Source organism: Homarus americanus, unplaced genomic scaffold (assembly GCF_018991925.1).
Source record: "Homarus americanus isolate GMGI-L3 unplaced genomic scaffold, GMGI_Hamer_2.0 scaffold23651, whole genome shotgun sequence".
Lineage (NCBI taxonomy): Eukaryota > Metazoa > Arthropoda > Malacostraca > Decapoda > Nephropidae > Homarus > Homarus americanus.
Window position 1 is genome coordinate 848,762 of NW_024744190.1, and position 22,946 is coordinate 871,707.

At 40.9% G+C, this 22,946-nt stretch overlaps 2 protein-coding genes across 3 annotated transcripts in view; both read right to left on the minus strand.

Moving 5' to 3' along the window:
• Positions 1-3,720: 3,720 nt before the first annotated feature.
• LOC121877652 lies at positions 3,721-17,365 on the minus strand. The gene is made up of 12 exons (XM_042383460.1): positions 17,092-17,365; positions 13,867-14,883; positions 11,499-11,548; positions 11,261-11,316; positions 10,481-10,716; positions 10,069-10,241; positions 9,741-9,888; positions 8,834-8,924; positions 8,110-8,283; positions 6,584-6,711; positions 6,131-6,239; positions 3,721-5,444 (listed from the first exon to the last, which is right to left on the minus strand). Exons 2-12 carry the CDS (start codon positions 13,945-13,947, stop codon positions 5,338-5,340), a joined length of 1,353 nt encoding a protein of 450 aa, XP_042239394.1. The 5' UTR covers positions 13,948-14,883; positions 17,092-17,365; the 3' UTR covers positions 3,721-5,337.
• A 2,721-nt stretch (positions 17,366-20,086) lies between these two features.
• LOC121877654 (neuropilin-2-like) overlaps positions 20,087-22,946 on the minus strand; it is a 116,088-nt gene continuing 113,228 nt past the window's right edge. For both annotated transcript variants that reach the window (XM_042383463.1, XM_042383462.1), the window contains 2 exons: positions 22,203-22,348; positions 20,087-21,739 (listed from right to left, as the gene is read on the minus strand). In XM_042383463.1, coding sequence (XP_042239397.1) covers positions 21,627-21,739; positions 22,203-22,348 — 259 coding nt within the window. In that variant the 3' untranslated portion in view covers positions 20,087-21,626. The remainder of the gene's footprint in view (positions 21,740-22,202; positions 22,349-22,946) is intronic.

Below are 22,946 nucleotides of genomic sequence, written 5' to 3' on the forward strand. Positions count from 1 at the left end.
TCTCTCTCTCTCATTCATACTCTTTTCTCCTCCCTCAGGTGTGGCGTCACTACGGCACGTGTTAAGCCACGGCAACGTGGGTGGAACAGGCAGTATCATCCGCCCACACACCGTCGGCGTCACCTCTCTCAGGTCAATGTCCGCTGTACTCTTGAACTGTTTAGATTCCGGTGTGGGTGTGTCTAGGGACAGTGAAAGTTGTTTTAGGTCTGATTTATTTGTTTTAGGTTTTTTATGTGGGGACTGGTAGTAGTTTGGGGTTTTTGTGTTGACAGAACCTATCTGGAATTACTTGAAGCTTGAAGTCTAATGAGGATATTTGATTTTTACCTTTTCGAGCTTGTCGTGAGGACTCCTACCTGTCTGGGCCTAATCTCACCTGACCCAACATACCCCCCCAGGTAGCGTTATGGTGTTTAAGTATAAGTTGAAATAATCTGGGGTGCCTATTCTTTACGTTATCTCCAAAGGTCTGTCCGAAATCTTGTAATTGTTGTAGAACTTTTTTTCTAACTGTCGGGGGCCTGTATGGGGTTACTGGTGACCTTATTGAGATATTTTAGGTTAGGTTAGGTTAGGATAGGATAGGATAGGATAGGATAGGATAGGATAGGTTAGGTTAGGTTTCGTTAGGTTAAGGAAGTTGGACATATACTTCAACCTGATCTTGTATGCTCGATTGTACAGTCGGGGTCAAAAGTCTTGAACCCTTAGCAATATCTGGCATCTACTTGTGAATTATACATATATGATTGGGATATGCTAATAACACTACTTGTCATCACATATTATGCCTGAACCACAAAATGGGATAAAACTCTCCTTAATACCTAAGACCTTCGGATATTTACAACCAAATACTGTTAAGTGTTCAAGACTTTTGACCTCGACTGTACATCTCTCCTTCTAGTGTTTATTCTCAAGAAGTGATTAATAATTTAGGGAAGTGGTCTTAGTATTTGATTCTACAGAGGGAATTGATGTTGACATTTAGTCGTTGATGTTCATGCCATGTTACAAGTGCTGGGAGAGTGATGTTTGTATGTATCTGTCATGGACGAATTGATGATGATGATGTTAGTGTCGTCGGCTGGAAGAACAGTTTTGTGTTTATATGGTGATGGTTGTGTCGGAGGTATACACGCTGATGGCAGTAGGGCAATGAGTCCCCGTAGTTAATTATATCAGGGCATTAAGTAATATACAGGCAGTAATGTTAGGGCATCAAGTATACATAGAGATGCTAATTATTAAGTTCACACGTTTGACGTCAGGGCTTTAATATTCTGGTGGTATCGAGGTGGGATGTCCGTGTCGAAGCTTCAGTTAAGGACTTCCCGTTGATGTTCGAAAATTCTCTTTTTAATTGTGACATGCGAGGCCCGAGTGTTACTGGGATGACAAGAACGAAGGAAAAAAGTTCTTTATGTTTTGATGTTATTCTTTGGGTGTCGTTCGTTCTTTGATATAGGTGTCTGTGTGTCGAAAAATTAAACATACCGGCAAATTGGATGGTAGTTTTTCCCGCCTTTTCTATGGGGTATTGTCAGTGCGGTCTCTTTGATGTGAATTTTGTTGAGTGTTTTTTTTTACGTCAGCTGCTGTGTGTTTGACCGCCAGTGTTTTTAAATGTACTTTATTACTTCTGTTTGACTGCCATTGTCGCTGTTTAATCTTTCATGTTTGTTCTATGGAGACAATTTTTTTTCTTTTTACATTTGTGTTTTATTGGTATATTACCACTGTTAGTTAGACTCTATGGTCAATACCAGGAAATAATTGCAGGCAGCTGAAACATGGGGCATTGATATCCAGTCGAGAATGTATAAAAGTTTGTAAGTTACTGTATTGTTTATATCAGTGTGTAAGTTATTGTTTATACAACTATGTATGTTACTTTACTATTATCCTACTGCAGTGAATGACATACATACATACATACATACATACATACATACACGAACAAAATATTATATAGACAAGCATATATGTATAATAATGTGACCGGTACACACACACACACACTACTACTACTACTACTACTACTTCTACTACTACTACTACTACTACTACTTTGCTGTCACTCGGAATCGAGAATGACGATCATCCAACTATGATGCAATGATGTGAGTTATTAAGGATGTCACCTTCGTTGGTGAGTTTTGGGGTGACTAAAAGAAGCTGATACGGGACCGGCAGAGTTGTTCACAGATTTTGCACATGTGGAGGGCTACATCGAGTGCAGGGAAGACCGGTGGCAGCGTCTTTCCGGCGTTGGCGCTTGTCTGCCTCGGTTTGCAGTCGAGCTAACTCGAAAGTATTGACACCTTCTCGTGTGGTGCTCTTCCAAGCGTTACGATTTGGAGTAATCGTCTCCCAGGTGAGGGAGTCGATTTGGAACTATTTCAGGTCTGTCTTAAGACTATCCTTATACCTTTTCAATTGCCCGCCAGCGTTACGTTTACTATTCGTTAGGTGAATGTAAAGTAGCTGCTTTTGCAGTCTACTGTCGTCCATGCGGGTAACATGGCCAGTCCAGCGTAGTTGTTCATGGATAATGGTAGCCTCGATGCTCCTACAGTTGGTGTCAGCAAGGTTGCACACACACACACACACACACACACACACACACACACACACACACACACACATAGTAACTGGCTCTCTAGTGACCTTCAACCTTCAGGTAACTTTCACAACCCTTTATTAATCTCTCTTATGAATGAACTAGACTAAGGTGAAAGGTCAAACTTCTACTGACGGGGAACACAACGATTATGACATCCTACACGTGGGTTGGGAACTGAGAGGGGTGTATCGGTTCTTGGATCAACTGAAGATTATCCCCCAGCTTATCTCACCTGTAGATTAACCACCCTAATGCTAAACTAACCTAACCAAGAGCCCCCCCCCCCCTGGTAGCGGTAGGATATTTAAGCCTCAGGTGAAATAAGCTGTATGGGGGTCCAGTGTGTTGGTGTCCAGCGGTGGTGGAGATAATCGTGGTGGTCCAGTGGTGGTGGTATCCAGTGTGTTGGTGGTGGTGGTCCAGTGTGTTGGTGGAGGTAATGATTGTGGTCCAGTGTGTTGGTGGTGATGGTGGTCCAGTGTGGTGGTGGTGGTGGTGGTCCAGTGTGTTGGTGGTGGTGGTGGTCCAGTGTGTTGGTGGGGGTAATGATGGTGGTCCAATGTGTTGGTGGAGGTAATGATTGTGGTCCAGTGTGTTGGTGGTGGCCCAGTGTGGTGGTGGAGGTGGTCCAGTGTGTTGGTGGCGGTGGTCCAATGTGTTGGTGGAAGTAAAGATGGTGGTCCATTGTGGTGATGTTGCTGATGGCCAAGACTGTGATGTGTTCCCTGTGATCTGTAGTTGTCTCTTAACATTATCTTTTAAACTCGTATGACATAACAAGTAATATATGTTAACAAAACGAATGTAATTATTTCTTAAGATACATCTGATAAGAGAGGCGTCGCTTTACCACATTACTTTATAATTGTTCCTTGATAATTCTAAAACTCATGAATACATCTGATATTTACATAGATTAATATACATCTAGTATTTTATTGAGTTATATATGCGGATTTTAATGTTTATAGTAGGAAGAGAAACATCACTAAAACTATGTACCTGAAGAGTTAACACGACTAAAGACCTTATCAGGATTTTAAGTTGTATAGCCAGATATAAAACTCATATTTAAAGGATAAGGAAATCTGTTTTGAAAGAGATATTTATATAATTAGTAGCAATTCCGACTCAGGTGTTCATTGATAAATAGATACAAGTTTAGTTATTGTTGAGAGTATCACATGACACAGTAGGATACCATACAGTAATGCTAAAGTTACGTGTCTGAGTATGAAGCCTGAGTTTGTTTACCTCACCTTAACAGAAAATGAAGGTTAAACTTGTGACTCAATCCAGAGAAAACGAAAATTTGGTACTGGTAACTATTCAAAAGATGTAATATGGGAGGAAACACAAGACATATTTACCAGAAACACACGTCTTGATTATCCATGGAATTCATTTGTTTTACACATATAATTTTAAATAATAATAAACATATAATGGCTATGCATACGCTATCAAGACAGCCGTTTGACCTGGAGTTAGCATAGTCATAGTCATCGTCTGTCCTGAGTGTTTCATCTTTAGTTCGCTGTTCAGTCTGTTCTAGTAGTAACATTTTAGTGAATAGATTAAAATATGAATAGGATGTTAAGGAAAAGCTTGGTTATATTATTTAACGTTTTAGTTTTCTTTAGCTTTTACTGAAATTATAAGAAAAAAATATAGATAGTTTTCAGTCGTCTTCTGTAATCAACATTTGGATATAACAAAAGACTCAATCTGATTCGGGATCTGTAACATTTAACACACTAATCGCCCGACATTTGTTATTTACTGCGTCAATAACAGCGATTTATGAGAGTTATAAATATACACTATGTACAATCGCCGACAAAATACTCTAGACTCGTCTGGCAGCACTCATATACTGTACATCAGATCGTGTCACAGTGTTTCAGTTCCCTATCCCGTGTTCTACACAGCAAGGCGAACCAAAGTGTTACGTATAGAAATGATTTTTGGCCTTTGTTTATTTTTGTTGTCTGTGTCGAGAGTATTTTGTCGGCGATCGTACATGGACTGTGGGCGCTGAATGACACATCTTTTACAGGACTAGAATGATACGTTTCTCTTAATTTAAGTAAACACTGATCTGCTGTTGCTTGTAAAGGTCGTGGGATCACACTCGTTGGTGATACAGGTTCGGCAGTCTGCTTGTAGCCGGCCACACAGATATGGTGACCAGGATGTAGGAGGCCACATAGTTTTAGAGGCGAGGTTGTAATTGGCCATGTATGTAATACCGGCCAAGTTGTAACTGACCACACGGGTCTAGACACCAGGTAATAGTCGGTATATACTGTAGGTTTAATGGCCAGTGACAGTGGACTATATTATTACTGTATTCAGTGTGTCACCCATACATGAGTATTAGCCACTTTTATGGTCACATTTATGGCTACACATGTATATTACCAAGGCTGTTGTTGACCTCTCTTATGTAATACTCAGGATTTCAGCAATTTTGTACAGTACCTGTATACGTTTTAGAGTCGGTTATAACTTCCCTTACTCACCTGATAGTAAATATAATTTCACCGCCAAACTCAAGTTGACAACTTCCAATGTTGTGTTTTGGCTGTTGAGGTTGAGTGGCCACATTATTGGAACACATGGGTCAGATGGTTGGCCTCCATAGATCTAGTAGCCAGGTTTGTTGGTCCTCGCTGGTCTTCTGGGCAGTTTAGTGACAGACGAATTCATTGCTTGCAGGAGAAGATTTGGAATAAAGTACTGTCAGGTAGATGGGCGTCCTCGTCCTGACTAACAAACTTGACGCCATCCGGAGTTGCCGACACGAAGCGACCTGACGAGAATAGATACAAAACGGTAATAAATGTTTGGTGAAGCTATATCAGAATAAGAAACAAACTTCTGAACCATTAGCGAAACGAAACTATTAACATGGTTAGCTGGTCCCTCTCCATGTGTTGTCTAATGGTAGACCCTGCTGCCATATGGCATCACAAAAAGTGTGACCAAGTCCCAGGTTGCTGATCTGACTTTCTGCCTCATTTACACACAATTGCAGGGTCTCAATTGTTTCTCTGACTTTGACAACACAACATACATATATCGTTTCTCACTCTTAATATTTTATTTATTTATTTATTTGTGGCTCTTTATTATTATTATTATTATTATTATTATTATTATTATTATTATTATTATTATTATTATTATTATTATTATTAATATTATTATTAATTTTTATTTAGTATTATTAATATTTTCTTTGTTGTAATTGTTATTTATTTTATTGATTTTTTTTTATTTGTATTATTCTTATAATTATTATTATTATTTTATTATATTTTCGCCCCCCAGGCCTTGATGTGGGTCATTATAGCCCATAAGAACAGCCACCAGAACGCTAACCTAACCTAACCCCCTCAAGTGATCAGGATAGCTTACTGAAGATAACAGACTGTGGATATGATTATTGTTGTTGGTTCACAAAATTTTCCAAGATGGGATTCGAAGACAACCAACCTGTAAATATGCTCTTGAGCCTGACGAAGTCGCTGCCCCTGTCACTGTTGAGGATGAAGAAGCGGACGTCTGCTTGGCTGAGGTTCTTTACATCTGAAGCCACACCGTGCTGGGGAGGAGGTGGAGTGGTGAGGAAATAATCGGTACTGAGGGTGTAGTTGGGTTTATTGGGAGGAGCGTTGCGTGTCCGTGGAGGGAGTCAGACAAATAGACGAATAGAAAGAGATAGACAAAGTATCCTTGTGTAGGTTGGGTCAGGTGCAGTTTCTCCTCTTTGCTGAATATATCTAACATTATGCATCAAGATATCATTTACCCATTGGCTATTCAAGAAACACATTAGTAAATAATACCATACAAAGATAAAAATATTACCCGTGTTGAAAAATATTATTATTCGACAGAGTGAACATCAAATGTATCAATATTAAATTCACTTCCGCTGTCACTCACCATAAAGGTCAGATCTGTGGGGTTGAGAGCGCTGAGGTATTGGTTGCCTTTTGGGGCCTGGATTACCACCAATTTCCCGCCTTCAGGTCGTGGGGTTGCCTCCTCGAACGAATGCACACGGAAGCACACTACACGGGGACACAGATGAAAAAGAAAGTTATTTTAACATGGAAATACAGATAAAATGTGTAGATTTTTAAGTTCGTGCTATTTTCTTAATCTGGTCCATTGGCGGTGTATATCCATAGAAATAAACAAACACTTTGGATGGGTAGTTTCCTTCATTGTAGCTCTTGTGAAACAGATATGAGTAGAATATAGAAATAAGAATGGACACACACACGCGCACACGCACACACACACACACACACACACACACACACACACACACACACACACACACACACACACACACACACACACACACACACACACACTGATTTCACTGATTTCCTGAGTGAGCTTCGTCAGGCAGTGAGGTACCAGGGTTCTGTCTCCACATTGCAACACCTCACCTGCGGTGTTCCCCAGGGGACCAAGATGGGACCACTTTGCTTCCTAATCCTGATCAATGACGCTCTATCGGACTCCTCACAAGTGGAAGTACGTGGATGACTGCACTGTGGGGGTTACAGTGGACAACACCTCACCAGACTACTTATCGCTGCAAGGCACCCTGGACAGGCTACAGGCATGGACTACGGAGAACAAGGTCACCATCAATCACACCAAAACCGTAGTCATGCACATCAACAACGCCACCACTCCAGTGCAAGCTCCAGCAGTTACAGTGGGTGCCCATCCTGTCCAGTTAGTGCAGTCTGCCAAATTCCTTGGTGTTACCATAGACCACAAACTGGACTGGAAGGCCCATGTAAACAACACTATCAAGGCAGCCTCGTACCGACTCTACATGCTACGACGACTCAGGTCACTTGGGGCACCCAGGCCAGAGCTGAGGACTATCTACAAGGCATTTATTATCCCAAAATTAACGTATGCATCACCAGCCTGGTCGTCTTCTCTCAACTCTACCCAACCATGTCAGCTAGAGAATGTACAGAAGAGGGCCTGCAGAGTCATGCTCGGCGCAGATTACTCCGGCTACAACAGCTTTTTCTCCACCCTGGAAATGCCATCCCTTAGTGACCTCCACCACCACGCACTAGCAGGGTTTGGTAGTGGAATACTGCACCATCCTTGTCATCGCCCACCTCGCACAGTCCGCCACTACAACAAAATTCAGCCCATAAGAGCCCGCACCGATAGATATAAGAATAGCACCATCCCATCTATTGTTGAAATAATAAACAGCTCCTGATTTATGTACTGTACAGCCCTGTAAATGTATTGAACGTATATTATTATGTCTAAATCACATGTATGTTTGTATATTTTCAGCCACCGACTGCAACTCTATTAATAAACCGTTTATTATTATTATTACTATTTATTATTACACACACACACACACACACACACACACACACACACACACACACACACACACACACACACACACACACCCTCTGCCTCTGATCCTTCCTGGACGCCCACAGTCATCCTGATGGTGTTGCTGCTGCTAGAGTCGGAGGCGGTGAGGAACAGTGGCAATTCTTGATTCAGCCTTAACTTATTAGTCGTACTCTTACTGTATAACACTCTGACATCCTCCTCTTGTACCGACGTCACTGTAGCTCCTGTAATACCGGGATTGTGTTACAGGTTAGAGGTTACAGGCTAAAGGTTACATAATGTACCTAGGGTCATATGTTACAGGTTAGAGGTTACAGGCTAAAGGTTTCATATTGTATCTAGGGTCATATGTTGCAGGTTACAGGTTATAAGTAACGGGTCTTCAAATCACATACGTTTTGCTTAGTTCGAGGTTGAGTATTTTACAACTTTTAGTCCATAAGTCTCTACTACACTCTTTGGAAAACGCACCAACCTTTGTTAAATAAAAATAAGACATCAGAATTTGCAACAAATTCAAATTTTTTCTCGCTTTTATTTTTGGTCAAATACACTGACTGTTTACCGTTGTTTGCATACTTCACAACTTCCAGTGTATTCATGCATTGTATATATACGTTCTAACCTAATGTAATCTTGTATGATATGACGATTAAACAGAATTAACAAATTAACATCCATCCATAGGTGAATTTATTTTGTGCTGGTTACCCCTATAAGCAATGGTCAGAGAAAACCTTAAAATATCAAGGGCAACTAAAGTAAATTACTCACTTTTCTTCCTAACTCTGATATTTGTGTTGAGTCTCTTGTTCACTGGGGCTTCGTCTGATGAGCGTACATTTTTCCCCGATCGTCTGTATTCCTATAAGACAACCAAATGGCATTTAATAAAGAAAAACAAATTAAATACGAACAAATTTACTTGAAGTGAAATTAAGCTTATAAACCTTCTTTGAAAAATTGAGTTTAGATGAATAGAAAGTGAGTCTCTTTCCTTTATAGTCAAGCTTTTCTTCATGAAGAAATTTTCAGTTTCCTTTATTATTTTTCTTCCATTCTTCCCATAAGTTCCTTGTTTTCTTTTATCCTTCATTCCTTCCCCTACGTTCATCCCTCTGTTATCATCTCACAGCATTCTTCCTCATTTCCTTCCTTCCTTCCTTCCTTCCTTCCTTCCTTCCTTCCTAAGGTTCATTCCCATTACCCTTCATCCTCCTCCTTCTCCTCTTTATAATAAACCTTTAAAGCATACACTTGAACACTATATTATTGAATGCGACTCTGTCAAAGACTTCAGGCCACCTGGCTTATTGTATCATGATGTATGTAATTACTACACTGAATCAGGGTGCTTGAGGACATTCTTGCTGTCTATCCAAAATTTGGTAGTCCACACTGATTAATCCTCAAATTGAATATGACTTCTACTGTTTATGAACCACTGTCCTGCGTGGCAGTGAACAGTGATATCACCCACATGACTCTGACCTATGTATACTATTTCTGAATATGATCTATTTCTTTGTGTATGAACCTCTGTCCTACGTGGAAGTGAGAAGTGATAGCACCCTCGGTGTCAAGACCTGAATGAATAAATTAGAATAGGCAAACTGTACTCCAAGCTTTGCCAATAAATTTAACAGTAAAAAATCCTCCTTCTCCTCCTCCTCCAACTCACCAAACAGAGCGGGAAGTCGACCGGAGTGTCTGGGTTCACCTGACCAGAGACACAAGTGAGTGGCAGGTTCCTCACGAAGTCAAGCACGCAATTGTGAGACCACCCGGCCAGGCTCATGTCGTTGATCTTCAGTAGTCGATCTTGAGGCCTGCCGGGGGGGGGGAGGGACCACAGGCGTGTTAGTACTACTGAGGTGATATGAGAGAGAGAGGCAGAAAGTGTGTTTGTAAGAAAGACAGACGGAAACAAAGAGGACGAGAGATAATTAGGAAATGGAATAAGATGGAACCAATTACACACACACACACATACACATTCCTTTACTTACTTGAGCTTGAGGGCAGATAAGGGCGAAACAGGAGACACCTTATACACAGAGTGATCGCCCATCACCTGGTCAGTAGCTAAGAAGATCCCAAAGGAGATACTGGTACGTGGGGTTGAGGCGCTGCTGGGATCAAATAAACTCATCTCCGTCACGAACTTATCCGAGAGGCTCATCTGTAGTGGATAATAACGCGAGTATTAAAAGTGAGTCATTGTGGTTTGATAGAAGTTGACGGATAGTTAGGATGGGGATTGAGGTGGATTATATAAGCTAGGAGGATTTGATGAATGGCATTGCAACTAATTGGGTAAGATTCAGTAAATATACATAGTTTCACCATTGAACTGCTATGAGTGGCCTAAAGTATTACAAAACACTTGTGACTCCAAAAAAAACAAAAGCCACCACTTACCGTAAACCCCGAAGCTCGACTGCCGCTCCTGGTGATCGATTTCCTGGCAGGTGGTGTTGAGGATGGAGATGAAGGCCTACCTATAGACGCAGGCGGCGTTTTGGGGCCACTTGACGCCCTGGGGAACGTGTTGCTCTTGCTGTCGAAGATGATGGTGCTCAGGATAGAGTTGTTGTTGACGATGTCCACGTCATCGTTTTCCACCATGCTACTGGGACGCTCAAACGACGTAGGACCTATGTTAACAGGCAGGTGAAATGGGTTAATTTTAATGTCCTGTGGGTTATGGGAGAGAACGATAAGACAATCAGGAAGAGTATAGGAAGGCTTATAGGGCCTGTCCTTATAATGGTGTTGACGTTTACTGTAATACAACACATTAACAACTGTGGTCGTTAAACACGTCTTCAGCAAGTGTAACTCAAGAGAGATACAGTAGATACATCTCTCTGGTGGTGAGCTGAGGAACGATGGGATTATTTTTTTTTTTTAAGAAATGACAAACAATGTTGATATGTGATCTATATTAGACGTGATAGGACCAAACAAACTAATACACATTGTGGGGGTTCCTGAAAGAATCTTTGAATTTTAACTGAGTTGAGAACTGTCACAAGTGCTGAAGGAATCCATTTAACATCGTGTTCGTGTACACTCGGGTGACATACATTTAGATGTAGTGATTACTTGAGAAAGACTCTAACCAGCGATGGTGAAGAGCAGATTAGAGGGACCTTAACCATTTGTCTACACAGTGCCAGGGTGCCACTTTTTACTCACGTGAGGTGGTTCCTCCAGCCTGGCCTGAGTTGCCACTGCCTGTTGATGCCGCATCACTGGAAAACATAAATAAGTAAATAAATGGGTAATGGTTTGATCTCATACTTACTAGAGTATTTCTCGTCAACTTATATAAACACACACACACACACACACACACACACACACACACACACACACACACACACACACACACACACACACACACACACACCAAAACACACAAGGAGTTTCTCACCTGTCTTCCTTCAGGCTAACGCTGTCCAGTTCTTTTGCTATCGTCTCCACCTGTAGTGAAAAAGGACCTACGTGATCACTTGACACACAAACAACACCACCTGTCAGTATAGTTCCCTAATATACAGATAGAGGTTAAAATTAACTTGACCTACTGACATGGACGAGTTCAATTAATTTGGCTAAATGTGTCTACTTGTTCGTGATTTATGTTTCGTCACTTATTTCTCCATTGTCTTTCTGCTCTTCCTAAGTCAAATTTAACCTGAAGAGAATTACCAATAAGATGGGATTGTATTTAAGGAGAGCTAAAACACACACACAGGCACACACCAGGACTCACAGGCTACACCTCCTAGCAAATAGTACCGACAGTCGTCCTAATCTATCGTACAGCCCGGAACCCGTGTTGGGATTGACAATAAAAGAACACAGTTAACGTGAGCTACAAACGTATTTTGGTTGTAGGAAGCGTGTTAGAGTTAGTTAAAAGTAATGCATGGAAAAAGTTTTGTTTATATGGAGAAGGGTAAAACCATTACATGAATGTCTTTATTGTGAAAGCTTAAGTTACATTAGTTTAGTATTTGTACTGTGTCTGTCTGTAATATTTACTTAGGTGTGTATAAGTGTGTGTGTGTGCGCGCGCCTCGTGTCTTCTTTTTTGTATTATTCTCATTTAATATTAATTCATTTTTAAGGAGTTCTTTGATGTTATCGGAATTTAGTATACGAGTATAAGATCACGAATGATGTATAATATTGTAGAGAATTACTCTTGGTTTATCTAACTCCAGTACAAGCAAGTTATTTACATGGGCTATTTGCTTGTACCAAAGACCATGGGTGACAGACCTATTGTGATAAACATCAGCAGGAAATCCCAAACGTCACGCGACTGTAATACTTTCCGGTGTGGCGTGAGCTGGTCTGTATTCTCTTTGTGAACGTCATTGTTGCTTGATGTAGGTGAATATAAAAAGTTTGTCTGTATAAAAAACAAATTATTGAACTTGTGTTATAATGTGTTTAGTTAACATTAGTTGATATTTAACTGCGTCAGTAACTCTCCACGTAGTTAGTTCACTGACTCATCTCACTCATTCTGAAATATTTTTTTTTTACTAGTTGACTCACATACGAAGAAAAAAATTAATTCCCAAAAAACTATTATCACCAACAGGCAACAATTACCCCTACCGTTGCCACAACAATAGGGGGAACTGCTGCCTGTTACATAGACGCACCTGTAGTTTCACCTGTAGGAAGCTGATACGCTAATAAGCTCTTCATCGCAGACCTGAAGGTTAACACAGAGACCGGAGACGGACCTGTGACTTATCTACCATGAGAGAAATAAACACAAATTCAACTGCTGATCCTAAAAAATGATTAATTTATTGATATTTTTCTGGTATTTTTCTTGAATAGTGAATACGTAGTGAAAAGAAATGTATCGGTATATTAAGAGGCCTTTATTTTACTCAGGTTATGCATAAACTTGTCAATAGTCGTAGAGTATTAGAAAAATATTAACGATACGACGTGATATTAGAAGTGTTATATATCAAAGGATCGTCCGTTCTCCTCAAGCCACAATGGTCATTACTACACATGTATTTCCTCTTTGACTATTAAGTTACCCCGTCATAGTTGTTATACACATGTCATCATTTCCCTGACAGTTTTAATAATGTTTTGTGTGGCGCAATGGTCCAGCGTCTTGATCACCCGAATACCGTCTAATTTGTGTTCTGTTTTCGATATGTTTGTTGTGTTGAGGCTATACCCGTCCTTACTACCGCCAGTTATGAGCTTGTGGTGTTACACTGGGGATGAGAATAACATGACATATTACTGTAGAATTTGGTGTGCTTTAAACTAACAAAATATATGTCCCGGTGACTTACAGGAAGCGTGAGAGTGATAAAGAGATTATCCAGCTATCGAGGGTTGGTTGTGTTCGTTTGTGTCGGGTTTATTTCCGCAGCTGAAAAGAGCAGTCATCGCCACATACTCAGGCAAGTAACACGTAACTTATAAGAGAAATAATGATGATGAAATCCCTTTCCTGCGCCACATCCCAAACCCAAGGAGCCACAACTCTATATAGTGAGAGTAACAACAGATAACACTGAATGTTGATATCGCTTGTGGTCCTGTTGTGTTATCATCCACTCTGTATCTGTGTTTTTCTGGCTAAATAAACTGTTTCAATTCAATTCAAATTCAGAGTTTGGTTAAAATTCACGGCCATTTTTATGAGTTATCGTATTTAAGGTTCCCGGACGCTCGCTCGCATAGTCAGGTATTCCCCCTTCTGTCACAGCCGAAGACAAATACATAATAACAAAAGGTATTGGACTCACCATGCCGTCCTCGCCGATCTCCTCCACTATCACGTCCTCCTCGGTGATAGTGGCCACGTTCACTCCCTGCCATTTAGCCATCGTTATTCTTCTTCTGCTTGACGCTGTTGGTAGTCCTGATCGTACGTGCTGTATCTGGTATCGATGTAGGTAATTCTGGTGGTATTTATGTTACCCTTTCTGCAACCTGAGTCTTTTAGAGGCAGTTCTGGTCGTGTCAGTGCTGGTGGTCGTTCTGGAGACACTGTACTGCTGCTGTCATGAGAAATATTGTGTTTCTTCTTTCGTGCTGTTATTATCTGTGTTGACACACCTCTTGACAATGCTGATGTTTGATAGCGTAACCTGCTGTTGTTTTTGTCTTGGCAATAGTGAGTGGTTTTAACTCCAACCAGTAATGTAGCGGCAATTCCAAGGGCTGCTGAAACTACTGCTAACAATGATCCAGCTGTCCTCCCCTAATATAAGAACAGCTGCATGTAGTAGTAATGGTGGAGCAGTGGTTTTATTACATAATTATGTAAATTTCCATCTGAGTTTGATGCTGTCAGGCTGTTACTACTACTACTACTACTACTGCTACTACTACTACTACTACTACTACTACTACTACTACTACTACTACTACTACTACTACTACTACTATATATTCTGATAATGACGTTGTTTATATTAATGGTGTCTGTTGGTGCAGCTGTTTCCCTCAACAGATGTGGTGCCAGGATGTTTTGGTTCTTATATTTTCTGTTGTCACTGTGTTGTCACTATTCGTCTTCAAGTTGAAAACACTACTAAGAGTAAGTTAAAGATACTAATGTGATCAGAAGAATATAAACCCACACTAATCTTTATAATGTTTTCTTTTCTTTTTCATTCCTCCATTCTGTTTTCTTTTTTATTATATATATCGTTGACACTAACACCAATTAGTCTTTCTCTCTTGTTTGATGTTGTTTGTTGTTTACATGTGGTTACTGTGGTAATCTCTCGTCTGTTTACAACTCTCACCTCACCAACCTGGAAGATTAGTCTAATGTTAATACCGAAACAAGATAAGATATGGAACACCTGATAATTCGCCCCCCACATCTTAACTTAGGTTAGGTTAGGCTAGGTTAGATTAATTTACTGTAGGTTAGATTACTTTTGATTAGGTTAGATTAGTTCAAGGCAGTTAACATTAAGATAAAATGATCTGGGGGTCTAAGATCTTGAAGTATTCCGAAGTTATAAACGATGGTTAACTCTTTTCAAACAATTTACATACTAGTAAAGCAATACAATACTTCCCTTCTGTCAGTAACTATCACTAATATGTCCATCCTGTTGGTCTGAGTGGATCAGTAATCGAACATTACAAAGAAGAAAAAATAGGATTTCCTGAGTTGTTTTTTTTGTCTCTCTTTGTTGGTTCAGGATGTAACCCCAAGAACCGGTCTGTCCCTCACACTGCGTAACACCAGCTGGGGGTATACAACACCAGCTGGGGGTATACAACACCGGCTGGGGGTATACAACACCGGCAGGGGGTACACAACATCGGCTGGGGGTACGCAACACCGGCTTGGGGTACACAACACCGGCTGGGGGTACACAACACCGGCTGGGGGTACACAACACCGGCTGGGGGTACACAACACCGGCTGGGGGTACCGGCTGGGGGTACACAGCACCAGCTGGGGGTACACAACACCAGCTGGGGGTACACAACACCAGCTGGGGGTACACAACACCGGCTGGGGGAACACAACACCGGCTGGGGGTACACAACACCGGCTGGGGGTCACTAGAGGACACGACCAAGATATTATGACGCTAATGATAAAATAAATCGTATATACATATCCCATTCCTATGTTGTGTATGAAGCAATCAGCGCTGAGTGAGGACAGGTGAGGAAAGCCGAGTGGAAAGCATGATAAATATGGCAGCTGTAGACAGGAGGAAGAGGGACAGGAAAGTGACTTATGGAGAAGTGATAAAACAGACATACTGGACAAAGGAAGGATGAGAGATAACACGTAAGAGACGAACAAATGGATAAGGAAGACCCGAGAGGTACAGTACATGCTGTAGTGTCGTCCTTTTTTACACTAGACATTTGTGAGTCGAACTAGAATCATAATACACATAATTGGGCAGACTGGGTGGGGGTTTACCATTAGGTGTGAGACTCTCCTGCAGACACACAATATCGAGGTCAGGGTATCGCTTCCTGAGAGATGAGATGTTCCGACTCATCACCTTCACCTGTCTACATCTTTGCCTGATACTCTATTTGGAAGGAAGTCGCAGACACTTTAAGACAGCATCTTTTTCTGAGCAGTCTTTCGCTTCTTAAGGCAGGAAGAGCCCTAGTTTTCTAGAAACAGGTCTGGAGCATAAACTAGACAGCAGTTGTTTTATTTAATTGTAAGACTCACACACCAGTAATTATAATAAGTAATGGTTTATTGAAAGAACATGTTAGCCAAAGTGGGCCACTTGATTGGTAAATAAAGTAGTACAATATATAATGACAAGGGGGAGAGGGTCATTTAACAAGGAATTTCAGTACCGTTACAGTACAGAAGTGAGATTGGCAGAGAGTGAACACACTGGTTAACTACGAGTTGTTATTTTTACAATGGTTGGAACTGGGCTGTTCTTGTGGCGACCAGAACGTGGTTGTAGGAGAAGGATGCAGTTGTAGTGTGTGTATGGGGTGGGGGGGGGGGGTTACTGAGAACCTAAACAGCATCTTCAATATTTCTTAAGATTTCTGGAACCTACATAAGATTCCCTGACTCCCGTCCGAGGTTCTTTGTATTTTCCACATTAAAAATAAATAAATAAAAATAAAAAAATCATTGAAATATTAAGATTTAACAGTAACTGATGGAAGCTTATCGTTCACATATATGAAATATAAAATAATAAACTAAAGCGTAAAAACACTTTCGGAAAAGTAGATGCGTAAATAAATAATTCGGCCAATAAATACTCATATAAAGAGTTGATAAATATGTGAACCACTTAGAAATGTTAGTCACAGTCATAATAATCGTAATGACTCAAAAGCTACTGATATTTACAGAAAGTTTTAATCGCTAATGTCATACGATCTAATCTAAAATATGAACTTAATCGATCTTAGTGGTTTAAGATCAACCACACATTATAACATCAACACTGCGGATGAAAACTAGACTTGAAGTACAACCAACACGTCAAAAGCCATCTTACCGTACAAGTAAATATTTCTGCCAGGGTGTGATGATCTCTACTGACGGTTCAGAGCCGCCCACCTCGCCTCGGCACCACCTCGCCTGAGCCTTGGAGCGAGTGTGAGGGACAGTTGAAGGTACTCCCCAGGGATAGTTGTGACCTTCACTCTTCTACGCCTTCCACCTATCATGTGTTTCCGTGTGTGTGTCGCTGGGAAAATAAACGATAATAAGGGGACAGGCACTGGCACTCCTTCCCTTCTACCAGCTGACTCGGTCGGTACCCCGCGCATGTCCTTTGCGTCTCTGGGGTTTCCATTGTTTTAATAAAGAATATTTCTCCTTTGCTTTTACACACTTATCTCAACACCCGACTACACAGACTTACCAATGACTTTAGGGTGAATCCATCAGCCATCAACCGATAGAGTAAGTGATGAGAAGTAATGATACACAGTTTATGTGAATGATGTAGAAATCTCGTGTCACGTAATGTGCAGCGTTTTGCTTTATCTGTCGACGCTTCCTGTCAACATTCGTGCACCCATGGGTTTACCCTGTGTCTCCTGCCCTGTGTGTGAATGATAAGTCATGTGATGAACCCTTCAGTAAGTTTGTTCTTGGTTCTATACGTAAACGTTGGTGCAAAATTTAATTTTTTGTTATTGAAAACCGGGTGACTGAATATGTATAAACAAGGATTAAGATAATTTTTCGTATGAATAGGAATATAACAATGAGGCAACTGTCCCACGCACTCCACCCTATTACTGCACACACACACACACACACACACACACACACACACTCACTCACTCACAGTAATTAGCAGGAAAGCAGGATAATGAAACGCAAATATACGTACTGATTTTCATATTTCCTTAAGATTACATAAAACTGTATTTTCATCATGCTGTGAGAGAATAACACTATGACACTATTGCACAGAAGGCGGCGTCCTCGGCTGGGAGCGCTCCTTCACCCACTTGTATGAGATAATATTCCCAGTGGGTGTCACAAAGTGAATCAATCTTTAAAGGGTAAAATCCTCATCCTTATAAGATTGAAGATGAGACTTTAAATATCAACATCCTTAGAGGGTTAGGCATGAAAACTTAAATTTCACAATCCACAAGGAGTTAAACAAACGCCATACAGTCCAAGACGTCAATGGAACATTTTGAATGGTCCTTGACGTCACTTGGGCTTTATACAGCTGAAAGAAATTAGCTTCAAATACATCCTATAATGGCTCATCTAAGGCAGCTAGACATCGTACACACCAGTACTAGCTCATTATCATACAAATTAATGCTAGTCGGACACCATAAAACTCCAGCGATGTTTTAATGGAGCAAGTGGCGTAGATTAGACACACCAATATTGATCAGGTTTCTGTAGTCGCTGTTAACATGTTGAGGGGCGTTCAGTATGCAAGTACCAAGAGTATAACAGTGTCCAAATCATCGTTGTTGTTGGGTTTTTATCGCTTTAGCTGGTACTGCCATGAGGTCATAAGCTAACCCCCATTACTCCAAGCAATCCAAGATGAAAGTTCCAATGCTTTAACCCACCATATAACGAATCCGCCACGAGGCTCAGATATTTATAGAATTGTTCATAGTTGTTCTACTTTCAGTGATAAAACTAACAAGAACTTTAAAAGAGTTAAGACGCTAATGTAAGGGGTTAGTAGTTGTCTTTTGTTAACATCTTACCGTGGCATTTCCACCTGGGAGGAGATAAACCACAAGACATGGGAGGTTAGTGGAAAAGTTAAAAGTGGAGGCGAATCTTGTACATTCCCCCAGTGGCCGCCTTGATAACTGTGTGTAGTGACGTCTTAACACAAGGCTGCTCTCGTAGGGAAATCAAACTCATTGATAAGCTAACAGAAGAGAGGGTTCTTTGCTGGCTTTAATAGAAGTTTATACTGAGTTGAAAGTAATCCAGAAAAATACATATGAGAGAGAAAGTTTCCGAGAAAACAAAAATGGAAGATGCAGTGTACAGCAGCGTTGTCAGCGAGGAGCTCTCACTATGTTAATGAGCTGAGGTGAGGTAAACCACGTTATAGGGGTTGTAGATTAACCCAATAGTCAAAAGTATAAAAAAAATCATACCAGGCTTATCGTCGATTAATATAGCATATGATTTGCATATTGTGTTATGTATACAATCACTATAAACAAATTTTCATCTAACATTAAGGTATAATTGTTTTAAATTAAAGTTGTTTTTATTTACTTTGGTGCGCAGAATATTTTGTCTTTTACCAGTAGAAATTGCCGGCCCACGTGGTTCTGAAATCTGCACAGGTATTTAGTCTCAAAATCAAATAAAAATAAAATAGAAAAATTCCTGGATAATTTTGTGTCTTCCTGGCGAGAACGGTTCAGTAATTCACAATGAGTTATCGTTACATCATAAAAAAATAACAAAATTGTATACTGGAACTCCGCCTCAGTTTACTTCTGAAGTCTTATTGTATAACGCGAGGATGATAGCTCAGTCACCTCTCAATTATATAGGACATAATAGTGTTCTCATTAAACTGATAATACGCAGCATAAACTTTCATTTTCTATGGATTATAAAGATTAAAAAACGCAGGGACCGATAAGACTTGATGCTGGATACACTGTGAGTACAACCTCGACGTAAACAACAAGACTCTTCGCCTCCACATAGCAAAGATAAAGGATCTATACACACACATACACTACAACAACCGAAGACTCCCTCAGTGTCTTCAGCAGCAGAGCCTAAATTCTCAAAGATTTGTATTGCATCTATTTACCCCAAGTGAGGATGAAATAACTTATCTTGTTACAGGGAGCCAAATGACCGTATTGGACCACGGCCGCTCAGTCAGTTGCAGTTTAACATTCATAGGGATAAAATATAATTAACATACTAACTGAAATCCAGGTTAGTTACACCAGGAGACATCATTCCAGACCAACTGAAACCAAATACATCCATCCATTATATATAATCACACTGATAAACAGAAAGAAACGAACTTAACACAATTTGTGTATATACTTTATCACTGTTGAATATTTTTCGTAGAAAAGGTTGATCCACTGGTCGGAAGTTATATTTTGATGGAAACGAAAGGTTTTTTTTTTACACTTTTTTTTTTTACTTATTTTCGTCCATTGTGACAGGACTTGAACGCTTCAAATGGCAAGAGAGTTACAGAAGCTGTGTACAAAATAAGCATTTCCCTCATGGCTACTACTGGTCGTGCTTGACTAGGCAGCAGATGGCGCCGTCGCAAATTATCTTACAGGGTAAAGAATTGTTTTACCTTTTGAGCAAAGATAAAGCTATGCCCTATTTTGTGAGGCATAATGGGTGAGTTGCCTAAAGTGCGTGTTCCCCGCCGTCACCCTCACACGGCCTCCAACCACACGGCGAGACGGAAGTAAACAAATGCTTTGAACTGCACTGTCAGACTTAAGAGCATTACTACACGTCCGACCACATGCAGTAAGTATACTGTGTATTTAAGTTTAATCTCAAGGGATAATTTCCCATCTAAGGACCATTGTTAGTAAATTCTTGAACTGATCTGAATCAAATATCATATTTACATAGCCAGATGTGTCTCTTATAGAAGACTACAAGTGAATAAAACAGAACCTGAAACACACACCATACTGTACACACCTGCACCAGGTCTTCAGAATACATAAATACCACATATGTAAATTATCCCTAAATATACACCACCTGTTAAAGTCTTCCATAATAAAGTAAATAAGTCATCATATTGTTATAACTGAAGTGAATGATAATCTGCTTCCTGGTTCGCTCCTGAATGCCATTTCGTAGATCAATGTAGTGTTGTCTAATTGAGCTTGGAACATATTTTTGGTCATTAAAGCCTCTCCATCGCTGAGAGATGCCAACACCACACAAACTCTCTCACGTCACACTAGGTATAAAAATCAAATGCCCGATACTGAACCAAAACAACACATTTCCCTCATCGTAGAAACCTTTATCCCAAACACACTTCTTATCCTCTCTTGACAACAATTTGTTCACACTTCTCTTCCTAATGGCCCTGTGTTTTTTGTTTCGTATTTTCTGTGTTGTGTTCTGCATATCCATTTCAAATCAGTAATAATGATATTTGTAAACACCGTAAACACGTATCATCTCAGTCTCTCGTGTTAGGCATCCGCTGATTTTTTTTTACAATGATAGGGATTTGTCTGTCTCGACCCTGACCATTTAAAATCCCTTATGGTCGTTCACCACATTGAATCAAGTTGTCTGTTATTCGGCTTTCAATCTCATTAAAACACAACTCCAAGAAGATGTCACCAGTGTATGAGCTGCGACAAGATGATGATGATTCTGACGACTCCTGTGACCCCTCCGAACATGAAGTAAAAATGAAGGTCAACGTTGAGTGATTGGACCACAAACAAGCTCAAATCAGATCAACATTGGATCATTTGCTCGAAGAAGATGAAGATGCTTAGGTGACCAATGATCACCTCATCTTCGTGGAGCACGTAGAGAAGTCAGGTCAGGTCAGCACTCGGTCACTTGCTCAAAGTTGATGAGGAAGCCGGTGTGGCCAGTAGTCTCGTCTGAATGGAAGTGGAACTTTAGACTGGTGGCGTCAGGCTGGAACGACACGACCCCTGGGGAGAGAGAGATGGTGAGTGAAAGAAAGGAACACGTGTGTGTGTGTGTGTGTGTGTGTGTGTGTGCGTGTGCGTGTGCGTGTGCGTGTGCGTGTGTGTGAAAACTTTCTTCATTTTTAAGGTTCTGAAAAAGCAGAGTTATACAAGAAAAAAATTATATCAGTGAAAACATAGTCTTCGAGGAAATGGGTTTTTGTTCTTGGTTGTCCCAAAACTAACATGCAAAATCTCCTTGAATATTACCTTATTTTCTTTATTTAATAACACCTTCTACTTCCAGAGTATTGATAGTATTTAATTATAACTACTATGTACTTTAGCTCCCGAGTATGTAAAACCGGTTAACATTGCCATACTTAGTTAACATTGCCGTATTTATAATAGAAGTTATCATTGTCTTACTTAGACGAGGAATTAACGCCGTCTTGCTTAAAATACAAGTTAACCTTGCCATACTTACAAGAGAAGTTAACTTTGCCGCAGAGGAAGCCGCAGGAGGGCAGGTGAAGGAAGTCTGTACAGGCGCCCCCGAAGATAGTCATGAGGGGCGGGTCCATCTCGAAGGTGACAGACTGCATCCTTATCCCACACACATCCTGGCTAGACCTGTGGAAGTTAGGGGGTTTAGTAGGTGACCCGGGGGAGTGAGGGGGGGTTAGTAGGTGACCCGGGAGGGGGGGTTAGTAGGTGACCCGGGGGAGGTGACCCTGGGGAGGAGGGGGTTAGTAGGTGACCCGGGGGGTGAGGGGGGTTAGTAGGTGACCCCCGGGGAGTGAGGGGGTTAGTAGGTGACCCGGGGAGTGAGGGAGGGTTAGTAGGTGACCTGGGGAAGTGAGGGGGAGTTAAGTAGATGACCTGGGAGAGGCCCAGGGGACTTAGAGAGATAAGGAAATTATATTATATGGATAATTTGCAGGAAACGGAAACGTAGAATAAATAGTAGGAGTATTAACTTAGCTCTCGATGTTGCACACAGGAGGAACGAGAACGACAAGATAAGGGCATACGGGGAGAGAATTCAGAACGTTGATCAAGGCAGCTTCACTCTTCTAGTGTTCACAACCACCTGGTGGGATGGGACCAAATGCAAGATGCTTCTACGCCAGACTCGCAGAGGTGACATCCGAACAGAAGCAGCAGCCCAGAAGTTACGTTACAGCCTGGATGAGATGTCGACTGTCTGTCTCTCTCCTTCGGTCTGCTT